This window comes from Lissotriton vulgaris, chromosome 9, assembly GCF_964263255.1.
Source record: "Lissotriton vulgaris chromosome 9, aLisVul1.2, whole genome shotgun sequence".
NCBI classification, from domain to species: Eukaryota; Metazoa; Chordata; class Amphibia; order Caudata; family Salamandridae; genus Lissotriton; species Lissotriton vulgaris.
Window position 1 is genome coordinate 594,871,889 of NC_141697.1, and position 13,503 is coordinate 594,885,391.

The 13,503-nt window shown below is 47.4% G+C and overlaps 1 protein-coding gene across 1 annotated transcript in view; it reads left to right on the forward strand.

Moving 5' to 3' along the window:
- The first annotated feature begins 487 nt into the window (after positions 1–487).
- The window catches only part of LOC147691915 (uncharacterized), a 194,282-nt gene continuing 181,266 nt past the window's right edge, over positions 488–13,503 (forward strand). The window contains exons 1-2 of the mRNA XM_086936704.1: positions 488–1,406; positions 5,270–5,415. Coding sequence (XP_086792830.1) covers positions 488–1,406; positions 5,270–5,415 — 1,065 coding nt within the window. The remainder of the gene's footprint in view (positions 1,407–5,269; positions 5,416–13,503) is intronic.

Below are 13,503 nucleotides of genomic sequence, written 5' to 3' on the forward strand. Positions count from 1 at the left end.
TTGTCCAAGTTCGGGACAAAGGTTTGTACTAGGTTCTGTAGGATGGGCTCTCAAAAAAATATGACCAACGCGTTTCGACCTTCTAATTGGCGTTTCTTATAACAAAGGTCTTCATCAGGGTAAGTCTTTATCAAGGAGGACTTATGGTACCTGTGTGATTTAAGATGGGAACTAGTGAGAATCTATTACTATGGGTGATATTTACAGGTAAGAGTGAATCATCAACGAGAACATTATATACCAGATCTGATCTTTGGGAGACGTGAAACTTATTTAGTACACAATCTGAAGGGTGCCTAGGCTGGGAAAAATCGGGCTTGGATGCATGTAAAATTTACCCTAGTGTTATTAATCCCAGTTGCATACTGTATCAACCTCATAATGTAAACAATATTGTAATTTACTTCTGCTCTGATTTCTTTCTGCTTTATTCCTCTTGCAGAAATGCTTAGAGAGATTTAGGAGACACTGCTTGGATCAACTCAGTATGGATGGGGATCAGGGTGGAATGATGCATCAGGGATCGACAAATCCCATCCACAAGACCTTTCAGAGCTATTTCCCGAATGGTGCTCCAGATAGCTCCTCTTCGGATATGGTAAAGTATGCCGCACTATCCAGCGATTATGTGAAACACAGCTTTGGAGAATGCTGTAATACTTCTAGGCCTAGCTGGTGCCGGCTGCGGATGGAACTCCAGAACCAACAGAATGAGATAGCTGCAGACCAGAGCTTCACTGGCCAGAATTGCACGTATAGATTCACCCCTATACAAAATAAGAGTGATAGTTCTTCAGGGTTAAGTCCCAAAAAAAACAGCCTGGACTCATTCTCTGAGGCCTTTCCCAACAGGATTTCCGGTGGGCACAGCCAAGAGGAGCAATGCTGGGATGATCAGAACTGTCAAATCCAATTATTCTGTTCCCAGAGGATGATGCAAGCTGTTGAAATGGTGCAGGAAAAGCAGGTGACAATGTATGGGGGAAGGACTGAGCTGCACGCCACCCACACAGGAACTTGGGAGCAGCATCAGCAGTCTCCATATCTTCACGACACAAGTCAGGATCCACAACATGGACTGCCATCATCATCAGACACTCAAGAAATTGTCCAGCAACAAAGAGCCCACCAGAGGCTTAATTTTCAGCATAGTCAGTCTTCACTACACATGACACAGGAAACTCCAGACAACATTCAAATGCCATACACCAGTCTTCCTACCAATAGTGCCTTTAGGAATGGAAATGCCGCAGAGCAGGATCTGGGTACCATTCTGATGTTGAGAAGTGCTGGACTCATTGAGGAACCAGCACAGTGCTTTTACCAGGATTTCCAGCGGTTCACACATCCGGCACAGGGCTTGAGCCCAGAAGGGAATGCAGAGCAGGATGAATACTTTGGGAAGGGTGAGTTTTGCTTTACTTTCATGCCCCACATCAAGTTCACTCATGAGACTGGGATGAATCAAGTGATAAATCAGGTATCAAATAAGTAAAACAATAGATAGCTCTTACGAGCAAGGTCAGGGAACCCAGAAGTGAATATAAGGAAACTCAGAGATCATAAAAGGAGTGAGGTCCACATCCCCAGAGGTATTGAGTTAGAGATCAGGATGCCTGGGAGTCAGGGAGACCAAAATGAGCTAGAGGTAATCAATCAATCAATCAATCACAGCATTTGTAAAGCGCGCTACTCACCCGGGAGGGTCTCAAGGCGCTGGGGGAGAGGGGTATGTTACTGCTCGAACAGCCAGGTCTTGAGCTGCTTCCTGAAGGAGAGATGGTCTTGGGTTCGGTGAAGGTGGGTGGGGAGGGAGTTCCACGTCTTGGCTGCCAAGTAGGAGAAGGATCTTCCTCCGGCGGTGGCTCTGCGGATGCGTGGTACGGTGGCGAGGGCGTGGCTGGTCGATCGTAGCTGGCGGGTGGGCGTGTAGAAGGTCATGCGGTCGTTGAGGTACTTGGGGCGCAGGTCGTGGAGAGCCTTGTGTGCGTGGGTGAGGAGTCTGAACGTGATTCTCTTGCTGACGGGGAGCCAGTGCAGGTCTCTCAGGTGTCCGGTGATGTGGCTTTGTCGGGGGATGTCCAGGATGAGTCGTGCGGAGGCGTTCTGGATGCGTTGGAGTCTTTTTTGAAGTTGGGATGTGGTTCCGGCGTAGAGGGTGTTCCCGTAGTGCAGTCGGCTGGTGACGAGTGCCTGGGTAACGGTCTTCCTGGTTTCTGTGGGGATCCATCTGAAGATCTTGCGGAGCATGCGCAGGGTGTTGAAGCATTATGAGGAAACGGCGTTAACTTGTCTAGTCATCGAGAGGGAGGAGTCCAGGATGAAGCCCAGGTTGCGTGCGTGGTCCGTTGGCTTGGGAGCGGTGCCCAGGGCAGGGGGCCACCAGGAGTCATCTCAGGCGGAGGGTGATGATCCCAGGATGAGGACTTCTGTCTTGTCTGATTTCAGTTTCAGCCGGCTGTTCTTCATCCAGTTGGTGATGTCTTTCATCCGTTCGTGTAGGCTGGCTCTGGCGGTGGCGGGGTCGTTGGTGAGGGAGAGGATCAGTTGGGTGTCGTCGGCGTAGGAGATGATGTTGAGGTTGTGTTGGCGTGCGATGGCTGCGAGGGGGCTCATGTAGACGTTGAAGAGGGTTGGGATGAGTGAAGATCCTTGTGGTACGCCGCAGATGACTTCGGTGGCCTCAGATCTGAACGGGGGGAGGCGAACTCTCTGGGTTCTTCCGGCGAGGAATGAGATGATCCACTCCAGTGCTTTCTCTTGGATTCCGATGTTGCTGAGGCGCTGCACTAGGGTGCGGTGGCAGACAGTGTCGAACGCCGCAGAGAGGTCCAGGAGGATGAGGGCCGCTGTTTCCCCGTTGTCGATCAGGGCTCTGATGTCGTCGGTGGCTGCGATCAGGGCGGTCTCGGTGCTGTGGTTGGCCTGAAACCCGGACTGCGAGGGGTCGAGGGATCCGTTCGTCTCGTGGAAGGCGGCGAGCTGTCTGTTGACGGTCTTCTCAATGACTTTGGCAGGAAAAGGAAGGAGCGAGATGGGACGGTTGTTCTTGAGGTCGGTGGGGTCCACCGTTGGTTTCTTCAGGAGGGCGGTAAGCTCGGCGTGCTTCCAGCTCTCCGGGAAGGTGGCGGTGTGGAAGGAGGTGTTGATGATGTCCCGGAGATGGGGGGCGATGATGGCGTCGGCTTTGTTGAAGTCGTGGTGTGGGCAGGGGTCGGTTGATGATCGGGAGTGGATGGAGTTCATCGTGCGGGTGGTGTCTTCGGTGCTGATCGGGGTCCAGTTGCAGAGGGTGGTGGTGGCGGGCGTTGGTTCGGTGGTAGGGTGCGTGGTCTGTGCGTCGGAGCTGTTGTGTATGTCGGCGATCTTGCGGTGGAAGAACGAGGCGAGTGAGTTGCAGAGGTCTTGCGAGGGAGTGATGTCGTTGTTTCCGGCGCTGGGGTTGGAGAACTCTTTGACGATGCTGAAGAGTTCCTTGCTGTCATGGGCGTTGTTGTCCAGTCGTTCTTTGAGTGCCGTCTTCTTGGTGGCGCGGATCAGCTGATGGTGTTTGCGGGTGGCGTGCTTGAGGGCGGTCCTGTTGTCTGTGGTCTGGTCGAGCCGCCAGGCTTTCTCGAGGGTGCGGCAGTTCTTCTTGGAGTCCTTGAGTTTGTTGGTGAACCAGGGAGTTTTCTTGCTGCCGGGTCTGCTGGGAGGGTTCTTTAGTGGTGCGAGATCATCGGCGCAGGTGGTCAGCCACTTGGTGAGGTTGCTGGCTGCTTCGTTGGGGTCCGTTGTGCTGGTGGGAGTGTTCTGGCTGAGGGAGGCGGTGAGCTGCTCAGAGGTGATCTTGCTCCAGCTCCGGCGGGAAACCTGTTGCGGGTGGTGGTGGGTCGTAGTTCTTCTGAAGCTGAAGTGGACGCAGCTGTGGTCGGTCCAGTGGAGTCCGGTGGAGTGGATGAAGGAGATGTGCTTGCTGGATGAGAAGACGGAGTCAAGCGCGTGGCCGGCGTAGTGGGTGGGGGTGTTCACCAGTTGCTTGAGTCCGAGGTTGGCGAGGTTGTCCAGCAGGCTGGTGGTGTTTCTGTCATTGTTGTTCTCCAGGTGGAAGTTGAGGTCCCCTAGGAGGATTTAGTCGACGGAGGGAAGGGCGTGCGGGCTGATGAAGTCTGCGATGTCTTCGCTGAATTGTGTGCGTGATCCCGGGGGTCTGTAGATGAGGGTGCCTCGGAGGGTGGTCTTGGGGTCGGTGTGTATCTGGAAGTGGAGGTGTTCGGCGGCGGTAAAGGTTTAGTCGGAGTTGGTCGAGATGCGGATGGTGTTCTTGTGTACGATGGCGATGCCTCCTCTTGTCTGGTTGACGCGGTCCCTCCGGGTGATCTTGTATCCGTCCGGGGTGGCTATGGCGATGTCGGGCGCTGAGGAGGCGTTCATCTAGGTTTCAGTGAGGAAGGCGACGTCTGGTGCTAATGCGTCGAGCAGGTTCCAGAGTTCCACGGCGTGCCTGTGGACGGAGCGGGTATTGAGCAGGATGCACTTGAGGTGGTTGTTGCTGGTGTCTGGCTTGGCGGGGTGGTGCAGGTCCGGAGGCAGGTGAATCGGCAGGCTTGGTAGGCGAAAGGTCCATGGGTGCGTCTCGGAGTGGCTCGGTAGCAGGCGGGGTTCCGGCCAGCATTGAGTGCGTTGAGGGTGGTGGGGTCGTAAGTCCGTCGTGTGGGCTGGCGTTCTCGGGGGCCAGGGGTCCTGGCGCTGGGCAGGGTCCAGGCGCGGACGGGCGCAGGCGGGCTTGCCTTTGGCGCACAATTGGCACGCCAGCTGCGCGTACGCGTGGGCATCATAAGTAAGGAGCCGGGTGGGCGGATCAGCTAGTTGGCGGGAGTGGGGCGGCGAATGGGCTGGCGGGGGGCGGGGCTGCAGGGAGGCAGCGGCGGGAAGAGGCTGATGCAAGCGGGCGGCTCAGCGGCGGCTGGGTCGCCCGAGACAGGAACCAGGAAGCAGCAGCAGGAGGCAAAAGCAGCAGAGGAGCGTGGGGGCGACCAGGCCTGAACACAGGCTCAGCGGTCGCCAGGTAAGGGAATGATCAGAAAGGATGGATATGCTGAAGCAAGATGCAGAAACTGAGGCCATAAGATGCGCATTAGTGTCAGGAGACTTTGAGGTAATGAGTGAGATGTGGATTTTATCAGACCTCGAGGTCATAGTGAAGACCTGCCAATCACTATGTTTTTTCTGCTGTAGAGCCTAAAATTATTAGGCTCTAAATCAACACCTTTGTCCTTCCTGATTTCAGATTCACTGGCCCTGGATACTGTGAGTGATGCCTCACTTGACTCAGCATTCAGACGATCGCTACAATTTGGGCTTGGGTTGATGAACAATGTTCAGAAGTCTGCTGAAGAGGGATGGACAGGAACCAATGGTGTTCTCTGGCACAGGGTGAGTGACCATAAAAGCATTGCCTTCATTTTATCTATGGTTGTTCTAATCTCCCCAGTGCATCTTCCTTTTAGAAAATACAGCCTTCTGTCAGCACCGATTGACTTTCCACAGCAGCCACCACCAGCCCCAGCATTTACAGTCTTAGCTCAGTGACTGTGGTCTCCAATAATCGCTAACAACCAATCCTTCTCTGAAGCAGTACCCATGGCAAATATCTGGCAACCACAGCCTCACTCCCATCAGCCTCCTTCTCTCTTGTCAGAATATCTCCCTTTTTTAGCATCCATATCTGCTGCTTGCTGCCTGCCTATCTCTTGCTATCTCAGCCTCCTCCCCTAAGTCTAATTCCCTCATCTGCTCTGTGGCACCCTCCACAGTCCGAGTACATGAAAATGACCATGCCACAAATAGAGATTGGTATTACATGTTTTTATTCCTCAGTGGGTAATTGTTAACTGAACATTCTACATCATGAATTCCATCACTCACACCCGCGCACTTACATCACTGTGCTACAGAGTCAGTAGGGAAACAAAGGGATCCGTCATCTCTAACTCACAAGACACTACATGACCCCTTTTGTTAAAGAAAAAGTACCAATAATACATATATACATTATGACTCTTCAATAAGTCCTTTTGGTTCTCAAATCAATCGCCCAGATCTGGTTATGTGAGGCTGCAGGGATATGAGAGAAGTGCCCATGACTAGTATTGGTGACAAAGACATCGGTATAGTCATTGGGCTCTCTTGATTCACAAGTGGATAAGTCTCACTCCTGACATCTGGAGTTGGCGAAGGTCAAGGCAGGTGCTTGAAATGTGGGGAGTCACACGTAATGAACTTTCCAGGAAGTTGAGCAGTCATAGTGTGTCCTTCTCTAGTCACAACTCTCAGTGGGTCAGCATCAAAAGGAGCATCAGACTTGCGTTTCTGTTTCTGCATGACGAAAACTTGGTCTGCTCTGTTCAACACAGCGCGCCAAGCACAGCTGCGTCTGTCCACATAGGTCTTCAATTTACTTTTGTGAGAAGTATCAGTGGTTCAAAGTTTATCAATGTCAATAAATCTCTCAGTGGTCCATTGTGGTAATTTGTTCCTATGTCCCTCCAAAATATTAAGGTGGCAGGGCTCTCACCTGTGATAGGATGGAGAGTTGACCTGTATGCACAAAGCCTAGATTGAAGAACTGATTTGAGTTCAAGCTTTTCCAGCGCAACTCACTGAGTGGTCTTCTTGAGGGTGCCCATAAATCTCTCGACCACACTATTCACCTGGGGCCAGTGAGGTGTGCTTTTCTGGTGATTGACATTTAAATGAGTGAGAAATCTATAAATTCTCAACCATTGAAATGCAGCCCATTGTCAGATTTCACAATCGAAGGAACACCCCATGTTGAAAACAATGTTCTAGTCTCTCAATGACTGTCATGAGTAGTTGACATCAGATGTTCTATCAGGGGAAAACTGGAAATATTAATCAATAATTATTAGTAGATGATGTCCATTGTCAAAGTGTCCAAAGAAATCAATTGCAATCTTCTCTCATGCATGCTTTGGCAGATCAGGCCTGTTTAACAGATGTTGGGTTGTCTTAGATGACAAAGAGTTGCACCGTACTCTTGATGGTGTCTTCATCAACCATGCATTGATATCTTTCCGTAAAGCCTTGCCTGTGGCCTGGACAGACCATATAGCTGTATTCTTCGAGCTAACTATCCCAGGAGAGATTTCTAAAACACACACTACCAATAACTTTACTACAAGTTGCCCATGGCACAAGATAAACACTCTTGAATTAGACCAGGCCCTATGCTCCTTTACTCCCTGTCTAAATACTGAACCTAACTCTGTAACCTGCAACTTTGATGGCTGGATTGAGTCAGCGGTTCCAAGCTCGCACCTGAAAAACAGAAACTTAACCGTAGGAAGCAACCATTAGCACATTTGGTATACACCGGAACTGAAGGAATCTTTAAAAAAGTGTAGGGCCCAAGAACGCATATGAAGGAAAGAGTAGTCGGCACTGGAAAAAGATCACTATAGAAAAACTATTGAAAACTACAAAGAGGCAATAATCTCAGCAAAATCATGCTTTTATACTGAGAAAATTAGCTCGCAAAAAACGCAGCCACAATCTTATCAAAACTAGACGAAATCAAACAGCACACTTCCAACACAGACTTATGCAATAAATTGGCGGACTTCTTTTTCAGCAAAGTAAAAAGTGTATTTGATGAGCTCTCCAGCCATCAAGCCGTGGACAGCCCAGAGGTAAAGGGTGGACTAGATAATGGTGAAGTAATTACGCAGGCGCGTCTTGATAATTTCTGTCACCTCACGCCTGAGCGAGTGGAGAGACTTATTTTGTCTACTAAGTATGGTTCTCCATTGGATCCCTGTCTGGCTACGGTTCTCCACATGGTACCCAGTTCCATTGAAGGCCATTTAGCATCTCTTCTAAATAACATTTTGAATGCAGTATCCTTTCCAAACATCTGGAAAAAATCCTTAGTACGGCCTATTCTGAAAAAAACCTTACCAAGACCCTACGGAGGTCAAAAATTACCGGGCAATTTCCTGTTTGCTGTTTCCTTCTAAAATCCTGGAAAAAGCACTCAACGAAGATCTGCTGTACTTCCTGGAGTCAAATGACAAAATGGACCCTGCACAACATGGATTTCGACCTCTACACAGCACAGAATCCGCCCTCATTGCAGCCACTGAGGAGATCCACATCCAGCTAAATGGAGAAGGGAAGGCAATACAAATCTTGCTAGACCTCTCAGCTGCATTCAAAATGGTAAACCATCAAGTGCTCAATCAGCACTTATCTGAAATGGGGATTACAGGTGGAAACTCCAAATACTAAGATCATTCCTAACAAACAGAGCACAAACTGTTGCGATGGGAGGGCATAGCTCACATCCGTACTCCCTGCCATTCGAAGTGCCCCAGGGAACTTTGCTATCCCCAACCCTGTTCAATGTCTACGTTACCCCATTGGCCAAACTCATCCGCTCCCAAGGTTTCACTGCTATTTGTTATGCGGACGACACGCAAATAGGGGTGTCTCTATCATCAAACCCAGATGAGGTAGCAATAAAATTTAACAACTGTATGATCCACATAATCAGATGGATGTGTGGCAACTGTTTAAAGTTGAACACCGATATAACTGAGGGGCTACTATTCAGAAAAAACACTGCCCTCTGGAACACAGCTTGGTGGCCAGAAAAGGCAGGATCCTGCCCATCCCCTGTAAGGAAGGTAAAAAGTCTAGGTATACTTCTGAATGATCAACTATCCTTATCTGACCAGGTCAATCATATTACATCATCCTGCTTTTAAACCCTGAAGATCATGAGAAAAATCTTACCTTTTATCTCAATGGATCTTAGGAAAACAGTAATTGTGACCCTGGTGTTATCGAAGATTGATTACTGTAATGCCCTTTATTTAGGTGCAAATAAAAGGACCATCCGTAAGCTTCAATCACCTCAAAACACGGCAGCACGATCACTACTTAAAATACCCAAATTCACCTCGGTGTTCAAAGGGATCTGAAAGCTGCATTGGTTGCCGGTCCAGGCAAGGGTTCAATCTAAGTCCTTATGCATCGTTCACAAGCCCCTTTATGGGACAGGACCTGCCTATTTCAATAATCAATTAGCACGTCCCACAACGCAACCTCAGATCATCGACTGCCTCCTTGTTGGTCATCCCCAGGGCGAACACCATAAAATGGGGTGGAAGAAGCTTCTTTCATTTGACCCCCAAACTTTGGAACACTCTGCCTTTTACCCTAAGATGCCAAACCAACAGACAATCGTTCAGAAAGGCGCAGAGAACATGGTTGTTCGTGTCCAACTCCCAACCTTTGTTCACTTCTGTTCAGGTTATGACAGCTCCAGCGCTAAGACGCCTCAGCACACACGCGCTTTACAGAACGTTTATTTCATTTAATTTAATTTCACAAATGACATGCCTTTATCTCTTTTTCAACTCTTTCCTCAAGGCGAGGGAACCATACTACCTTCCATAAAGCTTGTTTCGTAGCAACAACTCCAAGGTGTCCCTCGTGGGCCAGTTCAATAACTTGCTGTCTCAGACTCTCGGGTATCACAATTCTTGACCCTTGTAAGATAATGCTTAATGGGGTAAATGAAAGCTCTTTTTCCACTTTTTTAATTTCTGGTGTTTAAGTTCATCATGCAGAAGTCAAGCATGTTTTCACCACAATTGGTGCATAATAATGTCTTTGAGTTTTAGCAAATCCTTGTCAGTACTCAAGGCAGCAGTGATTGGTTCTACTGATACGGCAGCAGGGGTACTGGATTTTACAATGAGGGTAAAATAAGCATCAGCTGCTTTACAAATACAGGATTTTTATCTTTCCTGGACAATGCATAATCGTATAATAATACCCTTTTAGTTGCAAACCTCACCTCTCAATGCGAGGGGGGATCTTGGCTCTAGGATTGCCGAAAATGGTGAGCAATGCTTGGGGGTCAGTTACAATTGTTAAATGTTTTCGATACAAGAACACATGGAAATGTTCACAACCCCACACTACAACCAGACTTTCTTTTTCAGGTAGTGAATAGGCACGTTCTGTCATTGACAAACTTCGGCTAGCATTTATTTATTTTATTTAGAGGTTTGTGTAGCGCCAGAATCGACTCCGAGGAGTTTCTCTGCGCTTTCGTGGAGGCGATACAACTGTGCAGCCGAGAATATGGAATATTTTTATTAAAAACAAAACAAAATAGTTTTAAGCAATTTCCTAAAGGCCAAATGATTAGAGCATTGTCTTAAAGAGAGGGGAAGTTCATTCCAGCATTTTGGTCCGAGGTACGATAGTGATTTTCCTCCTAATCTCACTCTCTTAATTCTAGGAACAGACAGAAGATGGTGAGTGCTGGACCTCAAAGATCTCGATGGATGATAGGGGATACATTTTTCTGCCAAATATCCGGGGCCAAGGTTAAATATCGCTTTGTGAATGATACAACACATTTTAAATTTTATCCGCTGGCTTTATTGGTAGCCAGTGGAGTTTTAAGAGAAGAGGGGGGAGGCAGATCTACGTGGCATATTCAGGACCAGATGTGCCACCGTATTCTGAATCACATGTAGTTTATTAATTGATGCTTCTTTAGCCGAGAGCAATAGACTGTTGCAATAGTCTAGGCGACTCAGTATGAGAGCTTGGATTAATGTCTTTCTTACCGAATCTGGGAGAAGAGGAAAGACACGTCGAAATAAGCCCAGAGTGTTGAAGCAGGTACCAACTGTCTGGCCAACATGTTCTTTAAAAGTGAGAGCATGGTCTAGTCGTACTCTCAGGTTTTTAACTGAATGTTTGGGAATGGGAGGTTTACCAAGATTAATGGGCCACCAATTGGGGGACCATAATCTGGGGGCATCTCCGAAGAGTATAAGTTCGGTCATCCCCACATTACACTGCAAAAAGTTATTCCTCATCCATTGTGATATGGCATTCATGCCCAAAGAGAAGGTCTCCTGGATGACAGGAGTTAATTTATCGAAGGGAAAGATTAGCTCCGTATCGTCGGCGTAAGATATCGGAAGAAACCCATATTTCCTTAGAACATTGGCCAAGGGAGCCACATAGATATTAAATAAAGTAGGGCCCAGACAAGAGCCCTGTGGGACTCCCTTGGTGAGTTCAGTGGGTGCTGAACGATACGGGCCCAGATTTACTGTCTGAGTGCGACCAGATAAAAAACTTGCCATCCAACGGAAGGCAGAATCTCTTAATCCTACTTCCTTCAGCCTTCTGAGTAATAGCCGATGGGAAACAGTGTTGAATGCGGTGGATAGGTCTAATAGCACCAGAATCATTGAATGTTCTTTGTCTAGGGTCATCCTGATGTTATCTGTGACCTCTAGCAAGGCTGATTCTGTGCTATATTTATTCCTAAGACCTGACTGAGAGGGGTCTAGGTTGCCTGACAATTCAACATAACTAGAGAGGTGTTTGTTGACATGCCTCTCTAGTATTTTACTCAGAAATGCTAAGAGTGATATGGGGCGAAGATTGGCCAGATCAGTCAGAGGGGGAATCATGTTTTTCTGAATAGGCAATATCTGAGCTGCTTTCCATTCTGATGGAACATACCCTTCTTCCAGGGAGAGATTCAAAAGGTATTCAATCGATGGAGCAAGTTGAGGAATAAGAATATTAGCTATGTTTGCAGGAATTATGTCACAAGGGGAACCGGTCTGAAGCTACAATGTGTCCTGAGGCATTGGGATGTCCTGTGGGCTGGGCAAGGATGGCACCCAACCCCACTGGGCTTGCATCAACAGCAACCTCCGTCTGAAATTTTGGATCAAAGTATGCCATTTCAGTTGCATTCTCAATTGCATGCTTGATTTTCTTGAAGCTTTGTTCACATTCACTGGACTATTGAAATGGGACATTTTATTTCATTAAAGTCTTTCAACGGGGCACCTACAGTAGCAAAATCATGTATATACCTTGACTAGTAACTGGCAATACCAATGAAGGATCGCTGCATCCATCGACAGGATCTTCAACAGAGAAGTAGTGCCCAGATACGACTAGAAGTGACAGAGCTGCACTTTACAAATGCTGATTGATTGAGCATAGTTGCATCTTGTGGGGGAGAAGTGGCTGACAAGTCCTGTACTTTATTTGGATTGGGAGTCAGGTCCCCTTCAGAAAATATATGACCAAAGAACTTGAGTTTGATATTATGAAACTCACACTTTTCTGCATTTAAAGTGAGACCTGCATCAGCAAGTATACAACACACATCATGTTCCTTTCGTGTGGCCCCAAAAACTAGTATGTCGTCATTGTAATTTAATGTATTTGTGACTGGCCATATTGTGTGACGAATGACATCCTGAAAAATGTCTGCTGCAGAAGACACTTGGAAACGTAGCCTTTTATATCAAAACAAACCAACATGAGTCAAAAAGGTAGTAATGTACCTGCAGTTCTCTTCCAGTTCAAGCTGGTGATACCTTATGTTTAAAGCAAGACGGGAAAAGACTTTTTGCTCCATTCAGCTGCATAATCATGTCAGCAATGTGCGGACCTGGATGTCGTTCTCTGTCAATCGCCTTGTTCGCAGCACATAACAACACAGATACGCACAGCTCCTCCACTATCCTTTTTAAGCACTACCACTATGGGTGATACCCATGGTGTCGGACCAATGGATCGCTCAATGATGTTGTGCTTTAATGGTGTCTACAGTTCTTTCTCAACAGCCCCTTGTAAATGAAATACAATTTGACGATGTATTTGAGCAACAGTGTGGATGTCCTCATTTATATAAAGTTGCACTTTCATGGTTTTAAGTCTTCCTAGAGCATGAAACAAAGATTGAAACTGACTTATTATCTCATGATAGGCACTGACATTGTAGTTTACAGAAATCAGCCTCATGTCAGCAGCAGTACTGAAACTGAATAAACATGAGCTAGATGAAGTTTGTGGCAAGACATACATAGGCACCTGTACTTTCATTTGTTTTTGATGCTTCACAGTTGCTCTGAATGAACCTTGACTTTGCAGTTTCATCGAAGCAGTCCACGTATACACTTTGGTTTTCAACTGAGTTAAATAGGGCACTGTAGACCATTCATTTTACTTTTCCACTGGCATAATGTTTATTGATGAGCCACTGTCTATGATAAAAGGTTTGGAGCACCCATTCAATTTCAGTCTGAGCTTGGGACAGTGTCCAAATGAATTCCGTACTTCCAGTGGTTGACCTAGTTTTGACTGGCATTCCTCCATGTAAGAAGTGAATCCTAATGTGCATGTCATCCATATTTACATTGCACACCCAACTACTTCACTGTCGCTTGACAATGGCGAACTTATAGATGAAGAATTTGACGGCAATTTGACATTGAGATTGCTTAATTTCTACTTGCCTGAACTGATGTTGTGGCCTGGACTTGTGGGAGTACGTTGAGCATTGTATGCAACCTTCTGGCATCCATATTATTTTCTCGACATGACGCACTTGATCTTGCCTCCATTTTGCAGATCATTACAAAATGGCTGTCACTGCTCGTT